Source organism: Limanda limanda, chromosome 21 (assembly GCF_963576545.1).
Source record: "Limanda limanda chromosome 21, fLimLim1.1, whole genome shotgun sequence".
Lineage (NCBI taxonomy): Eukaryota > Metazoa > Chordata > Actinopteri > Pleuronectiformes > Pleuronectidae > Limanda > Limanda limanda.
Window position 1 is genome coordinate 18,164,144 of NC_083656.1, and position 25,082 is coordinate 18,189,225.

The following is a 25,082-nucleotide window of genomic DNA, read 5'->3' on the forward strand; positions in this document are numbered from 1 at the left end:
GTGACGTGCCTGGTATTTCCCTGGACTTCCCTTTTGCCTGCTCCTTGTCGGATTTGTTTGTAACCGGACTGACTGCCTGGCTCCTGACCCCTGCTACGTTTAATAAACCAAGAACTTTGCTCATTCCCACTCTGCTTCAGTGTCGTTGCTTTTGGGTTCACGCCTGACATTCTGCCAGCCCTGACATTCAATGTCTTGCCCTAGGGAACATGTCCGACTGGACGAGCCCAGAGATTAGTGGACGAGTCACATGATATTGTAAACTGGTTGTTGGAGGAATGGAACAGTGACACTCTACTACTTTTATCTATACTGGAGATTTTACTACCTCCTGTCAAACTAACTATTGAATTTCCCAAGTGTATATTATCTTATTTAAGCTTAGCTTAGCTTATCTTCCACACCAGTCAGTGTTAATGTTAATGTCTGGAGCTACTACTCTATAGTGCAAGCATATTGATGAGAAGATGACATGAGAGGATGTGACATCAACAGCAGGGCTTATATATTTCAACGAACTAACGGATGTTCCTGTCTCTACAGCACTGATGCTAGCATGGTTTAAAAAGCCTCAGACTGCCCTCTAGAGGGTGACATGTTTCCCCTGCTGCCAAATGTGAATCTACCTCATGCTCTGATATCACGCTTTATTTTCACCCGTGTATACATTTCCTTGACGGCTTACAGCCTGATCCACACCAACCTTGTTGTAAGCGCCAATGGTGAGCTCCAGGTTGGCAACATACTGCTGCAGCTGCCCCTTGGTGGTGTAGATCTGCATTGCAGTTTCAGGGATGGCCACAGTCTGACTGGCCTCCAAGTACTTCACCTCCCGCAGCAGAGACGCAAGCTGAAGAAGAGAAAGACAGAGGCACTGAGAAACATAGCAACACATTCACAACCTGATGGTCAAATTAGATTTTGATCGGTGAAGGCAGCCACTGTTTATAACCTTTACTTTTAAGCCCTATGTCACAGTAAATAACATGAGGACCCAGTATGACAGTTTTGTTGATGGTGGGAACAAATTTTCCACTAAAGCTCAGATTAATGAGATGTCAGTTAGAAACTCTTTAGGGCAGCATGGCCCAAGATCACTGCCTTTAAATGAAAAATGTAAATACTGTCTCAACTTATTAAAATGATGAATGTGCAGGGGAAATACAACTTTATTTAAGGCGTTATGGAGCTGTGGGCAGGTGTCTGACACTTAGTGGAAGATGTTTAATGAAAGAAATTAGTTTGACGGCAAAACCAAACTAATATATCACTCAGAGCGTGTCCACAGTTGCTCAGAGTAAAAGGTTTAAAAAGTGGCACTTCAAGCAGCCTCCCTTGGATCAGTTTTTAGAGCAAAGTGGATTAATGTAAAAACCTGCGGGCTGAAGTTGACTGAGATCAGCTTGGTTTCAGGGTCTCTGCTGATTAACGGCAGGTTGAGGTTGAACTGGGAGCTCTCGCTCACGGTCTCTGTCCATGTCTCATACAGACTGGTGGAGTATCTGGAATGGAAAACACACAGAAAACAACACTTTATCTCAGTCAAACAGAAGTTATTATCAGACAGAAATACACCCATTGTTTTGAAACTTTCTGATAATTGCAGGAATCTCTGTCCATCTGACTGTAACTCTCAGGGCTCTGTGTAGAGAGATGAGCTTCAGTGAGGTTTTAAATAAACAGGTGAACAGCTCTTTGTGCAGCGGCAGTGGAGCAGCTCAAGGGTTTAATCTTTATGCCGCGGTCCATCATAGCTCGGAGCTCGGAAGCTGCACCTGGAACGCCACCTCGAGTCTCAATTTCGAAGGAACTTCACCAAACCATACTTTGAAATCCAAAATGTGTATCAACAGTAAGTAAAAGCTGTAGTTTTTACTGTTTATCAGCACTTAAATTTGTCGTACTCAAAGTATTGTCCAATTACTTTCTGTGGTCATGTTACTACGTTATAAGTATGCCAGAAATGCCATGTAATGCGTTACTATGAATTGGTTTTGCTAACAATGGCTAACTGGATAATGTAAACAAACTCCGAGAGGGCAGCGGCAAGGCAGGCTTTCTCTTTCTTTGACTTCCTACCAAATGTGCAACTGGAACTTTTTCAACTCTGATTATTCAGGAAGGACATCATTCCAAAGCCGAGCTCCGAGGTGTAATTGAATGCAGCATTACTTGTTGAGTCTCAATAACGCAGGTCACTTTTACAGTTTCAGATAGAAAGCTGCAGCCAACATTACCACAGGCCAAACAAACAGCCCATTCCAAACAGGCAGGTTTACAACAAAACCTTCACTATTTTCCCATTAAGGAGCTTTTCTGTGTCACAAGGGCACAGGTATGAAAACAACATTGAAATCAGCATAAGCAATTAAGAGGCATGTGATTGAGACATTGTCCCCAAATTATCCGAGGTTGTAAACAGAATGAGAGGTGTAATTTGCTTGTTTAAGGGCAAAGGGAAAGGCAGCAGTTCAGGAAGGTAACATGCAGGGGTAAGATGAGGATAAATGCTGATTCATCTGCAAGAGACTGGGAACAGACAGCATTTCAGGGCTCTGTACAGCTATATCAATCTGTAAATAGCCGAGATTATGACGAGAACTTAAGTCTGCACTGTGTGCTCCTTATTGGATTTCTGCTCTGAGCTTCATTTCCTGATAGTGGCACCGCAGACGCAGAGGCAATCAAATGCCTCGGTTATGGCCATAAATCACACTGCATTTTGTCTGTGGGGGTAATGAGTGAGAATGCCCATTCTGTTCCTGACTGGAAAATGTATAATAATGGTGGCACTCTATCTCGACTGAGGCGATGATTATTACAGCATAACAAGTGCTCTAATTTCTGATGGGAGTAAATTGAGGGCAAAGAACTGCTGTTGTTCATCATTCCAGTGCTGTGGGTGGGGGGGGACATCGAGTTAAGGAGTCATATTAGGTGTGGAACATAAAGAATGGGTATCTGTCTGGTTGTGTGTGTGTAATAATGTGCAACATTCACAAAAGACCTTTTCACACACGCACACACATTTACATTTCCATACTTGAAAGGACTCACTTATCTTTTCTGAGCTTGGTCTGGAATAGCTCTAACTTAACAATCATCCTAATCTTAGCTCTAACACAATATACTGGCTGCTGGTATTTTAAACTACAATAATAATAATACATTTTTGAATATGCATAACAAATTCACTATCATGTAATAGACAGGGCCCCATTTGGAAACAGCATTTCTATACCGGCTCATTTACACCTATTATCTGCCTGATCTGTTTGTTGTGTTTTCTCTCTCTCTCTGTTTGACCTGCATCTCTTGCTCTGTTCTCATTCCAACAGGAAGCAGCCAAGCAGACTGGAGGTCATGCAGCAGATGGGATTCTATGGAGATTCTGTGGGAGCTTTGAATGCTCAGTCCACTCTGTCTCTTCCTCATCCTGGCATTCCACACATAACTGGTTTGTCCCTTAAGTTACAGCATTGATTTCTTTATGTAAACAGTTAAGATTTATTTTTATTCCATAAGGTGTCCTCCCTCATTTGTCAATCCTGTTTTGTGCTATCCTAGAAATAATTTGAAATACACAGACCTTTTTATTTTGATTATATTTCTTTACGCTTTGATTCCCCCCAACAGCCAGAATCTATATTTACTGCAGCTTGTACGTTTGGAGAATTCAGCTGTCAGCTTTTCACCCGAGGCGAGACCCTATCACTCTTGTTTTAGACTATTTACACTTGCTCCCAGTAAGCAGAGGTGTGGACTCGAGTCACATGACTTGGACTCGAGTCAGACTCGAGTCATGAATTTGATGACTTTAGACTCGACTTGACAAAATGTAAAGAGACTTGCAACTCGACTTGGACTTGGACATCAATGACTCGTGACTTCACTTGGACTTGAGCCTTTTGACTTGATAAGACTTGCTCCTTTCCCCAAAACCCAAAGATTAAAAAGTATGTTATTAAGGAACGCTCTGTATCTTTCATTGTGTATGTGTCCGTCAGGGGTGTAAAGTAACGAAAGGCAAGGCAATTCTCACTGCAGTGGTAGATGCTGCATGGAGTGGATGACGTTCCCTAACGTGCACATTCAACATATGAAAACTGATCGTAAAGTTCACTGTTTGCGAAAAATATGCGCAACAGGCACAACACTGCACAGGGATCCACTGCGGAGGGATGCAGAGCCGCGGGTTGCAGACCCCTGGCTACGGCGAAAGAGCGATTTGTTTACTGCTCCGCCGCTAAAGAGATGCGGACGTCAAAACATTCGTTCGGCTATAATATTAGTTCCGCCTCGCATTCTCTCCTCCCGGTCGCACGCCTGTTATGCCTCCGCGCCGCACCGGTGGGGCGCACAATACAGAGAATCACTGCGCTACACAGGGGCGGCCCTAGCACATTTGGGGCTCTATGCAAGAGCCCCCCCCCTCAACAAAAAAAAGTTGAAAAACGGGATTGCAACTTTCAGACGGTATTTTGCCCTGTAAGACTGCATTTCATTTCAAATAAACACAACAACGATCACAACGACATGGTGCAAGCATTCGTTTTAGACAGCGTCTCTCCTCAGGAGAAGGAAAACATTACGTAACGTTTCAGCTTGACCTCAGATAATATGAACGTGTTTACCGTTCAAATTCATTATTTGTCATTAAGTTGCGTTTAGTTCAACGTTCTCATAAAAATGAACGCGTTCATGGACAACACTGCCTGAAACTCAATAGCCTACTGGCCTACCTGCCTCGGCCGCCTGCGGGTGACTCTTCAGCTGTGCTGGATTGCTGTTCACTGCAAAGTGAACCCGGATGAGCTCTACTCGCCTTGAAAATCAGCTGCTGCTCAAACTCAACAAGATGTTTGTAGACTAGTGCTCGAAAGATGGACCAAAGTTTAACCAAAAGTTTAAATATACAGTGGGACAGCGGCATTTTAACTTTTTATTTTAGCTGTCATGTGGTTCATGTCTTGACATGTCCTCCCAAAAGTTCTTAAATGTTGTGTTGACATGTTAAATGTTTAATGTTTGACATGTTTAATGTCATTGCACTTAAATTTGTAAAGATCTCCTTTAATTAAAAATAACTGTTTTTGGATTGGATTTATGAGCCGTTGTCCTTTTTTGCACTGCATAGGAGCGGCTCCCGCAAGTTTTAATAAATAAATAAATAAAGATTTTAAAAGCATACATGACCTGTGTAAATATATTATTACTCTGTGATCAAAAGGACTTGAAAGGACTCGAAACTCAAACTGCAGGACTTGGACTTGACTTGAGACTTGTCAGTCTTGACTTTGGACTTGACTCGGGACTTGCCTGTCTTGACTTGGGACTTGACTCGGGACTTGAGGGCAAAGACTTGAGACTTACTTGGGACTTGCAAAAAAATGACTTGGTCCCACCTCTGCCAGTAAGTATTGGTATTGATTTAAAGATCTTACATATAAGAATATAATATTCTTATATATTCTGGGCTGGTTCAGGTCTGCCTTGAACCAGCTCCTAGTTCTACTGCAATAGGTCTAGACTATCAGGCAACACATGGACAAATGGAGCTTCTCTTTCCTCCTCTCATTCTTCATCAAATTAATGTCTCATTGATTCATGTTACTGACTATATAGCTTTAATCAGCTGCCATGTGTAGAGTGCCTTGTAAGGTCATGCTGTGAAGACATTTCTATACAAGTGGAAAAACAGACATGCCCTCTCCCTCTCTCTCTTTTTGCCTCCAACATAATTCAGTTTGATTCCATACAAACACAATTTTCTGACCTATGGGATGCTTTATCTTGCCGTTTTTGAGATGTTGGATATGGTCTAAAAGGCCATTCCTCACTTGGCATCAGTAAGTAGCGAAGGAACATATGGGATTATGGGAGTCCTGTGAAATAATCTGTGAAGCAGTGGCACAGTAATGAGAACATAAATCATGCTCGAAGCTGTGTGTCTACATGCTATTCCACAGGGGCTGCTTTCATAAATGTTACACGCTCAACTATCAAAATCACAAACATGCAGGTTCAAAACTGAGTCTGTGTGAAGTCACAGTCACAGAGAGAGCTGATATCTGAGTAATGTGATTGGCTTTCAAGGTTATTACAGTCCTGAAAGATGACGTCTCATTCTGTCACTGTCTATTCTGTTTAACCTCCCTTTCTGTTCTTTTATTCAGTGTTACATACATCCAAGCCTGATGACAAGTGTTGTAATACAGGAAAATAACAGCCACACTTACTTGTCCAACAGTTGCATCATCTCCTCATACTTGTCTATGACCTTGGCTCCTTCCGCAGACTCCAGACACCTGCAGAGAAGGTGAAATCTGACAACCCATGCAACAATTGTAGCCAATACCTTCCCAGGGGCCAGATTTCCACATCATCATTTTTATGAGGCCTTTAAAAAACCTTTACAAAATGTTATGAAGAGGAGCAGCTAGTGCAACAAATTCACAGTTGGAAATGAACAACCACAAAACAATTCCATTTTTAATCTATGTTGTTGGCGATGGGAGGAAAACTCACGGGCAGGAGAGTTGTCTGAATTTGGAGAACTGGGTCTGGATGCGCTTCTGTAGACTCTGGGCCCATCTCAGCCCGCCAGCTACTGGAGGCATATTCTTACTCACGACAGGCGAACCTGAGGAAGTCAAGTGTGTTTACTACAAAGTTAATGGTGACTGAGATAAGAACCACACAATTTGCCTAACCCAAGCTACATGATCATCCCGATCATTCTCCAGTTTGGGGGCCATAATTTTGTTGAAGCTTTGCTCACTCTTGTCTCTCTAAAGTAATTAATACAAAAATTGTAAAAATACAGGAAATTGTTCTGAATCTCACCAAGCTCCCCTGCAAGTTGGATGTGTTTGTCATAGATGAGTTTACAGCAGTTCAGCTCCTTCTCAAACACAGTGACAAGGAGAGGGTATCGGCTCACAGCATCGGCTGCCACTAGGGGGCGTTCCAGCAGGCTACCAAACATATCCACCACCTGCAGACAACAGATTAGAAAAAGGGATTTAGTATTTGTTTGTGACTGTGTTTGTGCATTTGTGTGAAAGAGACAGATTCAGTTCCCAGACCTTGAAGGTGGGCTCCAATCCGGAGGCATCATCGAAGGCCAGACAGAAGATGGTTCCTATCCGTCGCTCTATGTCATCCACCCTCAGATCAAACTTCCTCACATCTTCTTCAAACACCTGCAAGGAACAAAAAGCACAGTTACAGCGGCAGCCAAAAGAGAACACAGCTTAGACTGCGATAGGCCGATATATCCCTTTTCACATCTCACTGACTCAAAGCCATCCAGAGGAAAACACTGACTGGGTCTTACACGAAAAAATAAATCCTTTTCTTGCCATTGCTCAGAAACATATTGGTTAAGCAACTAAAGAGTGTTGGAGAAAAAATACTATTTATGTAGAAAACCTATTTGCTCCACAAACGCAGGACTGACCAGGTTGTAGTGGTCTTCGCCTGCTTGAATAAAAGAAGCATAAACTGTGAAATATTCAGGGGTCAAAATTACACTGAGTGAGTAGCGTGTGTATTTCATAAAACCCTTGCATCTCATTTTAATAGCAAAACCCCTATGCACCCACTGATCCTCACACTCCGTACCGTATTGTTCAGGTCCAAACAGTCATAGGGCTTCTCTGTGATGAATTTGTAAGTTTCTGCAAACTCTTGGTGGAGCAGCTCGACCTGCTGGCTGAGTGCGCTGCCTCTGACAGCTCCAATCACCAATTTCTCCAGCTTTAACATGTCTAAAGCTGTTAACAGGATGTCCTATAGGGAGACAGTGAGAGGAAATTCAGGGTGATTGAGCTCAACTACAGTATCACTGAAGTAACTGCATCTCAATTCTCATGCCAAAAGGGCTGAGCTTTGATTAAATACTCACCTTAATGGCCTGGATTCTGTCGATAAAGCAGTCAAATCTTGAGAAGACCAAAACCGGAGAAAAGTCCCAAGGCTTAACCAAGTTCCCGGCCTTCTGGTACTCGGTCAGATTGGCCCTGCGGTCCTCGTAAGTGGCCCTGAAGAGCTGCAGGATCTCCAGGCACGTCTGCACCGTCTGGAGACTCTCAGAAACCTCTCCTTTCAGAATCTCATCTGGAACTAGAAATATCTGGGCCTGGTGTTGGAGAGGAGTAGCAGCTACAGTTAGTTTGGATTCCAACTCAAAGATCCCCATCTCAATTATATGCATTAGAATGGATTCTATTAAGCCCAAGGCTCTTATCATTCTTGAAATAGCCTGTGAGCAGGATCTGAGGTTGGAGCTGTCAGGCAGGATGTGGGAGAGTTTGCTGGGACTAGTTACCTCCTCATTATGTGCCAAATACAGACTTATACAATATTAGCTCATATACATATTCATTGTACAAACACTAGCTTACCAAAGATATTTTCAGGCACAAGTAGATAACTTTGATAGACTATGTCACACCTGTTGACACACGGACATGATGGGTAGGATATGTTTTCCAGTAAGGACTGAAGCAAATTGAGACTGCTCTATGTAAACCGCTGTGTCACATAAATGTCCCAGGATACACAATTCAAAAAGAGAGAGAGAGGAACTTTGAAGGGGCTGGTGAAAACTTTTGTCAAATGCCCTCTAGAGGGTTAATCTAACACTGCTGGCTTGTTAGACTTTCCTGGGAAAACTTTTCTGATGCACTGTGCATTTTCAGCAGCAAATTACTTTTGTGTCCATTAAATTGAACACAGAGGAACTGAGCTGACAGAAAAAAGCATTCTAACCCACAGAAAGTGAAACTTCATCAATCAACCCCCTAAAAAACAGCACTCACCTACTTTGTGCTGAAGGGTGACCTGACAATTACAGGTCAGAAACACAACGGTGATAACTAATTAGCAACAAAGATTGTTATTTGAGCCCGACTATTATATTGGTTGGCATTTCACAGACATATCACTGCTGGCGTTTATCTTTTATCATTGTACAGAATAAAACATGGAGAAAAATCTGCATTAATTATTATTTTACATTTTATGTAAGAAGAAAAAAATATAAATTTTTTTAAAAATGTATATTATGTTTTTGTAATTTAAGTTTTATATGTTTTGTTGTATTTAAGTTGCCTTATATTTATAATAAAGGCTATTCTTGAATTACAAAAATATCAAGCTTCATATGCATAGGCTGATAAATCGATGCTGGTAATCTTTTACTCCCTAATTACTATTACTACCAAATATCCATGTTACAACTCAAATCTTTACAACAACAAAAAAACAAAGAAAAGTATAAGTGCTGCTGACCTGCTGTATGAGGAGGTTGCAGGTCTCATGCAACAGAAGGATGAGGCGTTGTGGTGTGTTGTAGTGTCTGGAGTTTGCCCACACCAGGCACACTGTGTGCATCAAAGGGCCAATCTGTCGTCTGACTTCAGGAAACTCCATGCTCTCCATGTCCTCAAACAGGCCCTTGAGGGGCGTCAAGTAGATGCTGATGTCCTTGGCTTCTTCCCAGGCTGGCAAGTGAAAATGTGATCAAAGTCAGTTCAACCAACACGTGTGAGAAAGAAGATGGTGATGAATCATCTCAAATCATGCCTCAACCAGATACACGCTACACCTCAGACACCCAAGTCTAATTACATGTTTCTCTCAGGTCAGATGTACAGATTCATTACCTGCAGAAACATTCTGTTGCATGTTTGTAAAAGCAGGGAAATAGCTGCTCTCCGCAGCCTCCAACAGCTTTCCCATCTTACTCACTTCAGAGGATGTTAACTGGGAATAGACACCCTCCAAATCTGCATATCTTCAAGTGGGAGAAAGAAAGGTTCCTGTCACATTTGTAAACAAACACTGGATTGTTGGAGCATCTATTTTAAAACTTTTTAAAACTTGTGATTTATTAAGTTTGGTGCAAGCCCTTCTGACAAAAAGTAACAGTTTCGGGTCAATTAATTTACTTTGATTTGTATTGTGCTTGAATTATAAAGGCATAGAGAGCTTGTGTTTCAGAGTTAAAATATTGAATGCACTTTAAATTGATTGGGGGGGTGTGATCTGACTATGCTCACCTAATCAAAGTAAAATCATTAAGTGAAACATTAGCAGTGTAGTTTATTATGTAATTTGGTGTGTATTGTGTTCCTGTTGAGTGTAATTCTACCTTTAAATAGAGCTTGTGAGCTACAATGCTAGAAGTTGTGTACACAGTGTTTGGCATTTCAGTGGTTAGGCCATGAAAACACAGCTGCTAGGCAACAGCAGCATGGTTGCTAATGTAAACATTATTGTTTGAGTCTCAAAGCTCTAGCATATAACAATTAAGTAAGCCAACAGGCATGCAAATACAAAGGCATGGCAACAAAGGGAATAATGTCATTTTCGTCAGATCTATCATAAGATTCAGCAACAAAAATTTAAATATTTTAACTTTTTATTCAATAGAAAAATAAATTCATGGTCTCTCCCATTTCTGAAAATGTTTAACAAACAAGTTATTCTATTTACCAGGTTAAGTTTCGGGTCTAAAAGTGTTTCAAGATGTAATTCTGCCACGTTAGTATAAAAAAGAAGAGAGCACCAAATTGCTTTTGTCCCTGGACAGCGCAAGTGTGCTCTGAAAATCCAACAATTAGTAGCATCAGCAAAAAATTTGAAAAAACAAACCAACTTTGAGGTCCTACAGGGACATTGTGTTATTTACACACAATCTCATCCCTGGAACAAGTGGAGCTGAGGAGCTGCCAGTGGATACTTTGTGTCTGTAATAACTGAGGTGCTGACCTGTTCTTCCAGAAGAGCAGCTCTGTGTCAGGTGTGGGGTTTTTGCCTTCCAGCAGATCCCCGGAGGAGTCTATCTTCAGGACGGCAGAGATCTGACGGCTCCACTCGATCACTGTTGACTCCAAGGAGTGGATGATGCACCTCTCCACCATTCCCCCCCTGTGTGGTGTCATAAACCATTAGAATGTGAAAGTAGGAGAAACGATGCATTGACACAAACCTTTATGTCCCAGCTGTTTGTTTACCTTTTGCCAATCTCCAGGGCGGCTTGCTCCACTCTCTCGAAGTCCATGGGGACAGGCAGCAGAGTCTTGCCTTGGACTTGGCCTGACACCACAAACACATCGTTCTTGAGAGAGTGGACGTTGCGAACGACATCTTCAGACACGACCTGTGGCCATTCGGTGTGGTTGCTCCTGTTAGAGAGCAGCGGGACCAGCAGCTGTGAACGTGTAAGGAAATAAGAGTTGTTAAGTGCAGTAAAATATTTGCATTGGAGTAAAATTTCAATGTATCAATGACTCAACACTTCCCCCACATCAGGGGTGAGAAGATAAAGTGAATTTTCCCTTTTCAAGAGTGAACTATCCCTTTTAGGCACACTGCCTCGCCAACACTCACCTCTACAGAGTGCTGGTCGCCTGTTTATTACATTTGTATTAATATTGAGTGTTCCTCGTGTCCAAATCGTACCAAACTCCACACCGGCTTCCCTGGGCCATTAAGAATGTACTTGCCAGGTTTACAGCAAATTAGATGAACAGTTTGCAAGATATGCATTCCACATACAGGCAGACGTTTGTGGAATTAGTATTAAAAAAAAAAAAGACGGTGCAAATGGGAAAGATGGTGGGTTTTGGGTTCATTTCTGGAAAGTTGAAGGAGGGGGAGAGGCGTCATCCATCTTTATACGGTCTATGGTTCCACCTCAGATAAAATTGACTTAAGTACTTAGTTACTTTCCAGACACTAATGCAGGAAATGGAGCCCCCATCCCTCTCTTTGTCAGCTAATAGGGGCAACTGTTACTATACTTTGCATTGTTGGTTAATTTTTAATAGTTGATTTTGATGGTCCCAGGCTGAGGAGGGGGGGGGGTTGATACTTGTCTTTCAAATCTATACTAAAGTCTTTACTGACTGTAGTACTTATACACGGTGCTTGATCAAATGTACTTGGATGACTGACTTGGAGTGATGTACAAACTTCACAGTCAGTTCATGAAGCCAGACACACGGACCCACTGCTCACCTCAACCACGGCGGAGAAGTGCTCCAGCGGGTCGGAGGACATGTCTCCGCAGGTCAACTTCTCCCTCATGGTGTCCGCAGTGAGCGCGCTGTTTCCCCGCTTCACGAAGTACACCGCCTTGGTCCTGGGCGGCGCGGCGGAGAACCCGGCGGCGGCCTGGAGGGTCCCGCCGCCGGTCAGACCCACCACGAGGCTCCGCTGCTCGGCACGGTCCAGAAAGTCCTGCAGCACCTGGCGGTTCTCCTCGCCCGAGACACACTTCTGCCACTTGTCCTGTTTGACTTTGAGGGACTTCAGCACGAAGTCGGCGATGAAGAGCAGCCTGCGGTCCTCGGCAGGTGGCTCCTCCATGTTGGCTCCGCTGTCCCGGGTGTGAGTGCCTGAACTGATTGTGTCTCGGTCTCCATGGTAACGCAGCGGCAGCGCAGACCCGGCCGTTGACAGTAAAGGAGGAGGACCTGGATCTGACCCTGGATCAGCGCTGACCTCTGACTGACACCTGTTGCTCCCCCATCACACCTCATTCTGAAGACAACAATGAGGACTCATGATCCCACCACTGAGTGATTTCCTCTCAGAAATGTAGTCTGCTCAGTGTTATACTTTATTTTAATATTCAATTGTATTTATACAGCATCTTTCCTTCATAAAATACAGCTGAAAATAGGCTTTACAATCAAATCAAAGACATGAAATAAGAGAGGAACAAGAACACATTTGCAATAAAACTAAAATTTAGGATAAAAATCAGCAAAATATATGAAAATAAGTGAAAGACATATATGTTACTGCTTCACAGTGCAACATATACAGAGTTTGACAGTAAATGATTGTTTTCATCCTGATCTGTTGAAGTTTTTCGATTTTTGTAGGTTTAACCACATACATACACATGAAAGAAAAACTAATGCTTGATCAGGGCATCCTCCACTGGAACTGCTGTAGGTTAGATCATTTAAAAGACAATGAAGTCGGCCTACTCATTCCACAAACTGTCTGTCTGTTGTTGAACACATATCTTGGGACGTGTATTGACTGCTCATACGCAGCGTTAGACAATGACTAAAATATCCAGACAAACCGTATTAAATATAAAACCAAGTGTGGATGAACCACCTCATCTCCATTATCTTGTTCTTGAAATAACGAGGAAGTTCTTCACATCTTCCTGGGGAGGATTTGACCGTCTGGGAATCAATCACAGAGTTTCTAGTTTAACAGAGAATTCCCGGGTCATGAGTCTGTTCAGCATCACTTGTGATTAATACAAGTTGCTTGATTCCTTGACTGAACACTGATCAGACATCAGAAGCAAGGGAATCACCATGTTTATCCTCCTTCCATTTCTGCATCGACTTTCATCATTGTCTTTTTAGATTCCTTATTTCTCCACTAGTTTGAAAATCCCTGACAAGCTACTTTGTGTTGACCTCACTGTGGTGTTCATGGGCTCTAAACAATATTTTAAAAGAATCACAGAAAAGAGGAACAAGAATGAGTTTGCTCTCTGAATATGGAATCCAGCATCTGTCCCTGATCAAGATGGCGTTGAAGTTCCCTGGAGGACAGACAGAGACGACGTCCTCCTATGTCAGTGTGTGGGTATCAGGAGGTTAAAGTGAAGCCTCAAGGCTCTTTAACAGGGCATCAAATACTGGTAAAAAAAGTAATATTTTTTAACAATAACTTTACTTTACTACATCTAAAAGAAACAGGTAGTTTGACTGAAGACTGTAACATGGATCCCTGCAAAGCCTCTATCGGTCTCCATCAACAAAACAACGAATAATAATTATTCTATTGCACCAAATCAGTTACTATGGGATTTTAATTATTTTTAAATGAATAACATAAAAATAAGAAATAGTCTACACATGAGAGAAAACTAACATATGTATGAATTTACTGTATGTGTACATGTATGATCCACAGATGAGACATCACTGTGAACAAGTGTCACGGTTATTTTTATAACTTTTTCTCATTGCCCATTAAAATACAGAATCTAAAATTTTGTAACATTATTCATTTATTGATTCTTGAATTAATTTGTAAATAAATGCATTAATGCATTTTTCTAAAAAGGAAATTTACGTCTTCTGGAGGAATTTTCAATGGGTGTCGCAAAATGGCTCAACGGTGCCCCCCGAGACCCCTGCAACGCGTTCAAATTGACCGATCTTCACAAAAATCGATACACAGGTGTATCATGACCAGACAAACAAAAAAGTCAGGTGCAACTGGAAAAATGCCACAGGAAGCCTGCTATTTTGCATTTAGTGGCCATTTTGGCTATATTCCACATTTTTACTTGGAGGTACTTGTGCCAGGGCTTTCATCAGATCAACTTCAAATTGAGATGAGTGTCATCACAACAAGATGGAGATACAAATTATTCAAAGATCGATTTTTCGTCACAGGGTGTGACCGTGGCGTGGCGTCAAAGTTTGATTACATGCCAATAAAACACGATGTTCTGTATCGCGGTTATACATGGACCATGAATCCTTTGATGCTGAGCCGTAAATGAACTCCTGCAGTGACAGTGGTCAAAGATCAAAGGAACCCCACAAGAGAATAAGACACAGCAGGAAGTAGCAGCAGCAGCAGCCACAGATCCAGGAGCAGCCGCAGTATTATTGACACCAGTTCCTCGTCTCTGTCACCATGGCTTTCCTCTGCAGAAGTGCCGCAGTGCTCCTGAAGCCCTGCAGCCGAGCTCCGGCCGCCATGAGCGCCCTGTCCGCCGCCCGGCTCTACAGCTCAGGTGAGGCGGTGGAGAGAAAGAGGACCCGGGTCACTCTCCATGTTACTGCTACTACTCAAGAAAACATGCGCCACCACTGGGAGACGCATGTGCAGCAGCAGCAGCAGCAGTGTTAACCTCATCTTGTTTGCCTGTGTTACGACCTGAGGACCAGCCAGTGTACAGATCAATTCCCCCCTGAAATAGTGTTTACACTCCTAACACATAGATCACGTGCGGAATTTGGAGGGGGTGTGATTTATTTATGTGTTTACAGACCTGAAAACCATTCAGGGCAAGAAAGACATTTTCAAAACTAATATAATAGAACATATTCAACAAAACAATTAAATCCTGAAGCTACCATATACGCAGAATAGGGACATATTATTTTGCATTGATGATCAAGAGCTTGTTCTTTAATACTTATGTGTTTAATTGTTGTGGCCGATTCTCATCTGAAACACCTGGAGAAGTAGGTACAGACCATTTAATGAACGTTAATCATGATTTATATATTGGTTACACAGAGCACTTTAAAATAATAATTTTCATTTTATGTAGCGCCAAGCTCTGGATTCATCTTATTATATATGTTTGTAACTGTGTGAACCCCTTCAGGCTGAGCTTAGTTTCAAGCATGAAAAACTAATTAAAGGAATCATAATATTCGTTCAAAACTCAGTTTCCTTGGGTGTCATAGATTGTGGATATCTGAGCAGGTTCCTCAATCTCATAAATCACCTTCAGAGAGTGTCACCTCAACACCTGGTCAGGTCTTGAAGCTTTGATTTAGAGTTTTTTCTGGAGACAGATGTGTGTCGTTCTACATAGAAAATCTACAAAATCTTGGAGAAGCCAAAATAAATTTAACTTTTTTGTGGCCTAACATACATAGAAAGAGTCTTGTACCTTTGCCTTTACGAGATATGACCAATGTCCTCCACAGTCTCTTTCGAGCCTGACCACAAAGCTGTTAGTGTTGATCCTTCGCCTTTGAAGGATCAACACTAACCAGAATGATCAGGACTTCACCTGTCCTTATGAAAACGACGGGTGAAATTTTAGACCACCAACCCAGGAAGCAGTTGTCCTGTCGGCAAACAAGCAGCTTGCAGGGTCTAAAAATCTGGAAAAGCACTGACATTAGTTTTCTCTAAAAGGCTAGACAAGGCATTAAAATGTATTGAATTGAAATTATAATAGTCCTTAATATTTTCTATCACTTTTCCATTCTGTGAGGTCTTAAAAAGGCTAAAATTAAATAACATGATTATTATGTCTTATGTTTTTAATAGGTGTAGTTAAGTCTTAATTACGTTAGTATTTATTTAAAGCTACTTCTGTCATGCTTTGAAATCAGCCTTATTTCTTAAGGGAAATGTTTGGGCATGCATAGTTAGTTTTGTAACATCTTTGAGTGTTGCAGTTCTTTTTCAACGATACAGTTATCTGCACGCTCTAATAGAACTGCAAACAACACCCACGTGGAACTGATAACTGAACACCTCAGTCACAATTGATCTCAGTACGCTGGGCTCAGCTGCAGAGAACACTATGGATACCAACTGTCTCTGTATGTAGTTTGAGAGATATTGTTTCGAGGTTTATTCTCTACTGGGCTGCTTCACCTTATCTTCAATAATGGGGAAGTGTATTCAATTTCAATCATTACGGTCTTTAAAAAATCTTAACTTAAACCTGCTGAAACCCTGTTATACTTAGTATCAAATTGCCTCCTATTGGTTATTAAAAATGCTTAAGTGTTTGTTCCTCCTTCACACAGGCGGTCAGTATGAGTATATTCTGGTGGATAAGCGAGGTGAGAAGAACAACGTGGGTTTCATCCAGCTGAACCGGCCGAAGGCTCTCAACGCTCTGTGTGATGGGCTGATGACGGAGTTGGGACGGGCCCTGGACTCTTTCGAAGCTGACGCAGATGTCGGAGCTATCGTTCTCACCGGCAGTGACCGAGCCTTCGCTGGTGAGGGAACCAAGTTGTTGTTTTTTTTTAAATACTGCAAGAGAATGTAGAATAATCTGTTCACGATGATGTGTCAGGGTAAACCTGACCTCATTTTTTTCAGCTGGAGCGGACATTAAAGAGATGCAGAATCGAACATTCCAGGAATGTTATGGTGGAAACTTCCTGGCTCATTGGAACAGGGTGTCAACAGTGAGGAAACCTGTCATTGCAGCTGTAAATGGATTTGCTGTGAGTTTCCCTTTTTTACATTTTGTTTATATTTTCAACTGAGGGGAGGTAGTGTGATTTATGACAGATAAGAAATTTAAATGACATTTAAAAACCTATCAAAGTTACAGAATATAAATTACCCACCATTTTTTCCAGAAACCAAAGAAAACAATAGAAATTGAGCTCAGTTCCATAAGAGTAATTATTATTATTATTATTTTTCCTTCATGTAACTTAAGAGTAGACCTAAAAGACATGGGCATCCACATACTTTTGACTATATTGCTTTTATCAGTCATGCACAGTATTTTATCAGTTCACAAAATAAAAATGTTGAATGGAACAATGAAAATACATCTCATTCACTTCCTCCGTGTTTGACTCTGTTCTCCTGTCCAGCTGGGTGGAGGCTGCGAGCTGGCCATGATGTGTGACATCATCTACGCCGGAGAGAAGGCGCAGTTCGGCCAACCAGAGATCCTGTTGGGGACAATCCCTGGTGAAAACTAATTTATATCACCTTTCTTTTCATGTTCACACTTCACTTCCTCAAACTAAGGTTACCAGATTCTTGCTGTTGGTGCAGCTGTTTATCACGTCTGTCTGCCTGCAGGGGCCGGAGGCACCCAGCGCCTGACCCGTGCAGTGGGCAAGTCCCTGGCGATGGAAATGGTTCTAACAGGAGACAAGGTCAACGCTCATGAAGCCAAGCAATCAGGTAACAGCAGCGATAGAAAGTAAATATGTACTGTACAACCACTGAAAGTATAGTTTTGAAGCACTTGTACGTTTTGTTTACGTTATTGTATTGACACCTTACTTGAGTAAATAATGATCATACATATGCATCTGACTATAGATGGGATATGATGTTTCATCCGCTTCTCGTTCCTCAGATTTAGTGAGTAAAGTTTATCCTGTGGACCAGCTGGTGTCTGAAGCTGTTAAATGTGGGGAAAAAATTGCAGCCAACTCCAAACTGGTCTCTTCTATGGCTAAAGAGGCTGTTAACGCAGGTGTGTAAAGCTTGTGTAAAAAGCTGGATATTTCAAACCGTATCAAAGTGATTACATTTGCTTTGACTGACTTGTTCCTCTTTTGTCACTGAAGCTTTTGAGCTGACTTTGGCTGAGGGGAACCGTTTGGAGAAGCGCTTATTCCACTCCACCTTTGCTAGTAGTGTGAGTAGAAGAGCCCACCCGACAGCGAGCGAGGACAGTAGTCTCTGCTTTTGAAAGTGCGCTCATAGTGTGTGCGTGTGTGTGTTTCCCTGAAGGATGATCGCAAGGAAGGCATGACGGCATTTGTGGAGAAGAGAAAGGCCGATTTTCAGGACAATTAGGAGAGATCAGATGAAGAGCTCAGCCAAGGAGACTCAGATCCTGATATTACTGGGTCATTACCTTTCTACTTGAATGATGCAAAACACCTCACTGTAGTGGAACATGTCTGTATGAGTTTGGATCTGACACAGTGAGAGCACAGCAGTGTCTTCGTCATCACAGTGAAGCTGCTGCTGAGGCTCAGTATAAATCAGATGCAGTTGAGGTACAGGTGGGTGTGTAGGTAAAAACTTTATGATAACCGATAACCGTTATAGTCAGTATGTCACAGGAGGAATCTGCCAATGACTTATACTGACTTTCCTTTTGTCAAATGTTTGTCTTCATTTTGAAGGCAGACGTTTTTCATGTGTACATTTTATGAATAAAGCTCTAGATTGGTTTTCATCACTGTAGCTATGGAACACTGAGCACACGGACACACTGCTTATACTCATATAGACTGTCAATTGCTGCAGCTCCTCGTCTCAGCCTCTCTCTAGTTTCCGCTGAATGAGCGATGAAACTTTTTAACTTTGCATACCCTATAAAACCTACACAACACATGAGAAGAAAAACCATAGTATGTCTCATTTCAAGTAACTCTGCTGTTCCTTACACATGTAACAAGAGGAGGTTGCATATAATTATCCTGTTGAGGCTGATCCCTAATTATTATTATTATTCGGGCAAATGAATAGGCTTTTTGAGGGCTTTAACATGCTCAAATTCTTACCAAAATTTGCAGAAAGTTAGAAAGTGGTGAAAATGTACGTATTCTGAAGGAATTTTCAGTGTGCGTCGCAAAATGGTCTTCACAAAATCGATACACAGGTGTATCATGACCAGACAAACAAAAAAGGTGCAATTGGGAAAAACGCCACAGGAAGCCTGCTATTTTGCATTTAGTGGCCATTTTGGCCATATTCCACATTTTTACTTCGAAGTACTTGTGCCAGGGCTTTCATCAGATCAACTTCAAATTGAGATGAGTGTCATCACAACAAGATGGAGATACAAAGTTATTCAAAGATCAATTTTTCATCACACGGTGTGGCCGTGGCATGGCGTCAAAGTTAGCTTACATGCCATTAAAACACGATGTTCTGTAACGCGGACCTACATGGACCATGAATCCTTTGATGCTGAGCCGTAAACAAACAACTCCACTCCTGCAGTGACAGTGTCAGTCGGGATAGATCCAAGCAATCTTTATGTCTTGCAAAGGTGACGTCTCTCTCTCTCTCTTTCTCTGTCTCAGAATTGGGACATTTCCTCAAACCGTGTCAACATTGAGGTACGGCGAAGGTTCATCCTTCGCCAAAGGAGACGATGTTGTCATAACTCCACTGTGCATTGTCTTATTACCACAAAACTTCTGTCTCATGATCAGAGTCCAAGCCTGAACAGCTCTATGTGTCAATATTTCCTCATTCATTATCTATTTTTCAGGCAAAACGCATGCAACATTTCAAAATGCATGTGCTCGGGCCTGCCCAGTGCTGCTTCGCAGTCCTAGAAATTTTAGATTATTATTATAATTATTATAATTATTATAATTATTATTATTATTATTATTATTATTATTATTATTATTATTATTATTATTATTATTATTATTATTATTATTATTATTATTACGTGAGTTATCTAGATCAACCTGATCTTTTGGATATCAAGATCCATGAATTATTCCCGGGGAAATCAGAGAAAATGTTAAGCCCTATACATCATGATGTTAAAGAAAGAAAAACAATTCCTAGATACGACCCCTGACCCAGATTCGCAACCTAACTTAATTTCTTAAATGTAAGTCAAGTTCATACAAAGTTATGGAGAAACCCAACAGTTCCCTTGACGAGCAAAAACTAAAGACTGGTATTAAATATGTTTCTGATAGCCACATTTATTGAATGCCCAAAGTCACATCATATACTGGTGTCACACTTAAGGTATAATAATCACACCAAAGTGTACAATCATTTCGTGATATCATACTTTTTACTGCACTCACACAAATTAATGAGCAAACTCGATCTGATCTAAAATTACAAAACGATGTTTTAATTTTCTGACTTTGTGTCCATTTGTTTGTACTTTGCTTCTGTCTCTTTAATGTGACTTCAGCTCTGCAGTTACGTCACAGACCCCCCCCCCCCCTGCAGTTCCTATTAATATTTCACTCTCACTTTCACGGACCTCTGAATTTGGCCAGGAGGCTGAATTTTACAACCACATCTCTTGTCGGTGTGAACTTGTTGCTGCCAAATTACTTTTTACCAGTTATCAAATCCAAGGCTTGAAGTACTTTTTACAATCGTGTCCTGACACACCAGAGGAACCAGGAAACATCTGTTCCTCTCTGAAGAGACGCAGGCTGAAAACCAGACAATCACATTCACCTTCCAAACCAAACTAAACCAAACTAGACCAAACGTCCTGAGTGAGTCCAGCTACAGGAGAGAAGAGTCAAACTACAATCTGCCGACGCTCCACTCACTGACCGTGAGTTTAACAAACATCTGGACTCAGAGGGGAAGAAAACCTCACTGAATTTCTTGGAGCTGTGACTGACTGACTGTCTGTTTTTAGCTTCCCCTGGAGACTCAATGGCTTCCAGATTAGAAGAGGATCTCTACTGTCCCATCTGTCATGATGTCTTCAGTGATCCTGTCATTCTGTCATGCAGCCACAGCTTCTGTAAAGACTGTGTGAAGAGCTGGTGGAAAGACAAAGAAGTAAAAGAGTGTCCACTTTGTAAGAGAAGATCTTCAATGTTCCAACAACCTTGTAACCTGGTGTTAAAGAACCTGTGTGAGACCTTCTTACAGGAGAGAGATCAGAGCTCTTCACATGCTCTTTGCAGTCAGCACTCAAAGAAACTCAGACTCTTCTGTCTGGACCATCAGCAGCCAGTGTGTGTCATCTGCAGAGATTCAGAAATACACACTAACCACAGATTCCGACCCATCGAAGAAGTTGCAAAACAACACAAGAAGCAGCTTCAGGAAACTCTGGAGCCCTTGAAGGAGAAGTTACAGTGTTTTGAACGTGTTAAAGTAGAGTTTGAACAAACAGCAGAACACATTAAGGTCAAAGCCGGACTCACAGAGACACAGATCAAGGAGCAGTTTAAAAAGCTTCATCAGTTTCTGGAGGAGGAAGAGGAGGCCAGGATGGCTGCACTGAGGGAGGAAGAGGAGCAGAAGAGTCAGATGATGAAGGAGAAGATTGAGGCTCTGAGCGGAGACATTACGACTCTTTCAGACACAATCAGAACCACAGAGGACGAGCTGAGAGCTGAAGACGTCTCGTTCCTGCTCAACTACAAGGCTGCAGTGGAACGAGTCCAGCAGCGCCACCCGTTGGATGATCCACAGCTGGCTTCAGGAGCTCTGATAGACGAGGCCAAACATCTGGGCAACCTGAGCTTCAACATCTGGAACAAGATGAAGGACATGGTCTCCTACAGTCCTGTGGTTCTGGACCCAAACTCTGCTAATCCAGACCTCGTCCTGTCTGAAGATCTGACCAGTTTGAGAGAAGGAGAGGAACAGAAGCTTCCTGACAATCCAGAGAGGTTTTTATGAATGCTTCTCAGTCCTTGTTATCATTATTATTTATAGAGAACTTTTCAAAAGCCAGATTACAGAAGCTACACAAGGCAGCACTAAAAACAAATGAGACATGGAATTGTTTAAAAGACATTTCCTTAAGATAATTATAATTGAAGTAAATCAGGATCTTGAGTCATTGTTATTTTATTGATGAATGAATCCCTTTGTCGGAATATTTTATATCAACTCACTGATGATGTGTTTTAATGTTTATAATTAATCTCCCATCAGTGCTGCTAAGAGTGAAATAACCCTGGAGGGCAGACTGAGGGCGCTGCAGTGCCACTTCACCTGGGATCTGGAGCCCGGCAGGAACAAACTTTTGAGAATCAAGGACATGCTGCAGGACATCGGCACAGAGGAAGGATGCAAGTGGCTGGGACACATTTACAACCTGCAGGGTTACGTCCACTTCCAGCTGGGGTCCATTGCAGAAGCCAAGAGTTTCTTCAGCAGAGCAGCAGAGGCCTTCAGGAAGATGAGAGGAGCAGAGGAGGGTCCCTGGCTGGTGGTGACCTACGGGAACCAGGCTTGGCTGCACCACCATCAGGGCGAACAAGCAGAGAGTCGGGTTTGTCTATCAAAGATCGACGACCTGATGACTGAGGATCCATCACAGGACGAGCTGCACCCGGAGATCTGCGCTGAAAAAGCCTGGACTCTGATGTGGTGGAGTGGCAGACCAGCCACGTGTTAGCGTTAGTTTACATGTCCAAACAAAGCAAAACAGGAGTCGAGGCAGAGATCATGGAGAAGCTGAGAAAAGCCAAGGAACAGGATCCAGAGAACCTGTACCTCGCTGCCGTTTACCTCCTGCAACTCGCTAACAGAGGACAAACAGAGCATAGTGGAGCAAGTGAGTTAACCAAAAAGGTTCTGAGAAACCCTGTCAGCAGCTACAGTGGAATCAAACCTTTGCTGTGGTTTTACAGAACCTTCACCTCCTTGGACGAGGCTGTGGCTTTGGCAAAAGAGGCTCTAAAGCTACATCCGGATGAACGTTATCTGAAAAGATGTGTCGCACTCAGCTACAAATGGAGGATCTGGGAGAACGACAGTCAACCAAGTCCGAGCCTGATAGAGAAAGGGATCCGTGCCCATGAGGAGTTGCTTTCTCTTTATCCTGATTCCTCATTTATGAAGAGAATGGACCTCGCAAATATTTACGCAAAGTCAGAGAACACCAAGGCCAAATCTGACAAGATCTTCCAACAGCTGCTCGTAGAGGATCTGGAACCTGCTGAACAACAAGTCTTCTTCAACATCTATGCAAAACATCTGTACTACATTCAACGGCAACCTAAGATGTCAATCCAGTATCACATGAAGGCGGTGGAGATACCAATCAAGTCCTTCTTTCAGGAGAACAGCATCCAGCTTCTGGAGAAGATCAGACACAGAAAGTGCAACCAAGATGTAGACAGGTTTCTGTCCAGGCTGAAAGAATCTCAGAAATAAATCCACCAGATATCATCCACACACAATCTGAATCTATTTGCATTCATCTAATTCAGGGGAAAGTAAATCCACATAGATTTATAGATTCAGCTGTTGTGAACACCGTTGATCACATTTTATTTGGGCCCGAGCACTGACCTGACAGGTGAAGCCCTATTGAAATTGTAAGGATTATTATTATTATTATTATTATTATTATTCATTGCAAATTAATTGGCTTTTTGAGGGCTTTACCATGCTCAAATTCTTACCAAAATTTGCAGAAAGTTAGAAAGTGGTGAATTTTTAATGGGCGTCGCAAAATGGCTCAACAGTGCCCCCAAGACCCCCGGAACGTGTTCACATTGACCGATCTTCACAAAAATCGATACACATGTGTATCATGACCAGACAAACAAAAAAGTCTTAGGTGCACTTGGAAAAACGCCACAGGAAACCTGCTATTTTGCATTTAGTAGCCATTTTGGCCATATTTCACATTTTTATTTCAGTTTGTATTCGTACGGAGCCAGATCACAACACAGTGACTGACTGAGTTTTGAAGTTAGTTTTTCCACGTGAGGAAATGTTTGAGTTTAACGACATGTAGCTTGAGAATGTTCTGACGGTGGTGATAATATATACGTATTGAAATGTCTTCAATATAATTTCTATATCTGTAGAATACCTGTTCAATTGTTTTCAGAGTGGTTCTAATATTGATGTTAATAATAGTGATGCATATATAACAGCAGGTTTCAGGTATGAAATATTCATACATTATTATTTAAGGAACAACATTGAAACATATTCTTAAAATCCATATTCAGTGAAAACTGGCAGCAGTCATCATGTGTTGCTGATGTGGAGGAAATGTTTGCTTGCTCCTTTATGATACAGCTTGCTTGTAAAGTTTATTAAACAGAACAGACTGTGTATTCAATTTACTAATGTTTTGGGTGATGAAAATTGAACTCTGTAAAGTGTTTTTCTTAAATTGAATGTTAATTGTTAATTTGCAGTATAACCTGAATATATTAACAGGTTTGCATGCATAGAGTATTTCAGCTGTTGTCGAGCCCGGTCCCTTCTGGACCAGACAGCGTGTTCGTTGATTCGAGGTTCAAGTGGAAAAGGTTAATAATTTAGACAAAAGACCAAAGGTTAAATCCTAGGTTTGGATTTTAAAAGGTGCTGGTTCACCCTCTATCTCACACATCCACGATTTCAGTATCATTTGCTCTAAATCACTTTCTGCAAGTAGAAAAGGTGCTGAAAAACCTGAAAAGGAGTTAACTCAGGAGGTGATCAGCAGGAAACCTGGATGTGTAATTTGTCAGTGAATCAGTGAGTAAACAAACACAAATTCATCTGCAGAATGAAACACAGCTTCGTTAGTGTTAAGTGAACAAGTGGAAAGCGACGAGAGAAGAAGAAACATTCCTCTAAAAGCAGATGAGAGCTCATACACAAACACAAAACTAATCAAAAACATTTGAAACAGCTGACGTTTTTTAAGAAATTAACATTTTCCCCATTTATCTGAATGAGCGATTAAAATACAGTAAAAGTTGAATATTTTTAAAAAGAAGTATAGACAAACAGCAGCAGAAATGTCCTGAACGTTCTGATGTTTGAACTCAAAAGCATAAAGGAGGAGTTCGCCATCAGGAGGTGTGGATTAGAAACGCCAACCTGAGTAGTGCCAGAAACTCTGAGTGTTCATATTCCAT

General features: G+C 41.8%; 3 protein-coding genes and 1 pseudogene across 3 annotated transcripts in view; 3 read left to right on the forward strand and 1 right to left on the reverse strand.

The window, feature by feature from the left end:
* Positions 1–12,381, reverse strand: part of LOC133027569 (dynein axonemal heavy chain 9-like) — a 98,703-nt gene extending 86,322 nt beyond the window's left edge. Inside the window, exons 1-13 of the mRNA XM_061094611.1 lie at positions 12,031–12,381; positions 11,025–11,221; positions 10,780–10,938; positions 9,672–9,802; positions 9,298–9,509; positions 7,910–8,143; positions 7,627–7,794; positions 7,089–7,205; positions 6,847–6,997; positions 6,529–6,643; positions 6,240–6,308; positions 1,376–1,502; positions 704–850 (exon numbers count right to left, since the gene is read on the reverse strand). Of these exons, the coding sequence (XP_060950594.1) occupies positions 704–850; positions 1,376–1,502; positions 6,240–6,308; positions 6,529–6,643; positions 6,847–6,997; positions 7,089–7,205; positions 7,627–7,794; positions 7,910–8,143; positions 9,298–9,509; positions 9,672–9,802; positions 10,780–10,938; positions 11,025–11,221; positions 12,031–12,381 (2,178 nt within the window). The remainder of the gene's footprint in view (positions 1–703; positions 851–1,375; positions 1,503–6,239; positions 6,309–6,528; positions 6,644–6,846; positions 6,998–7,088; positions 7,206–7,626; positions 7,795–7,909; positions 8,144–9,297; positions 9,510–9,671; positions 9,803–10,779; positions 10,939–11,024; positions 11,222–12,030) is intronic.
* Positions 12,382–14,691: 2,310 nt separating this feature from the next.
* LOC133028191 (enoyl-CoA hydratase, mitochondrial-like) lies at positions 14,692–18,315 on the forward strand. Its single transcript, XM_061095384.1, has 8 exons — positions 14,692–14,797; positions 16,563–16,760; positions 16,864–16,991; positions 17,373–17,472; positions 17,587–17,691; positions 17,870–17,989; positions 18,084–18,154; positions 18,250–18,315. Exons 1-8 carry the CDS (start codon positions 14,698–14,700, stop codon positions 18,313–18,315), a joined length of 888 nt encoding a protein of 295 aa, XP_060951367.1. The 5' UTR covers positions 14,692–14,697.
* A 2,589-nt stretch (positions 18,316–20,904) lies between these two features.
* LOC133027407 (E3 ubiquitin-protein ligase TRIM35-like) lies at positions 20,905–21,867 on the forward strand (the record flags this gene model as incomplete). Its single annotated transcript, XM_061094407.1, has 1 exon — positions 20,905–21,867. A coding segment is annotated over exon 1 (963 nt), but the record flags the coding sequence as incomplete, so codon positions are not given.
* A 115-nt stretch (positions 21,868–21,982) lies between these two features.
* On the forward strand, positions 21,983–23,500 carry LOC133027449 (interferon-induced protein with tetratricopeptide repeats 1-like; annotated as a pseudogene).
* The last annotated feature ends 1,582 nt before the right edge of the window (positions 23,501–25,082 follow it).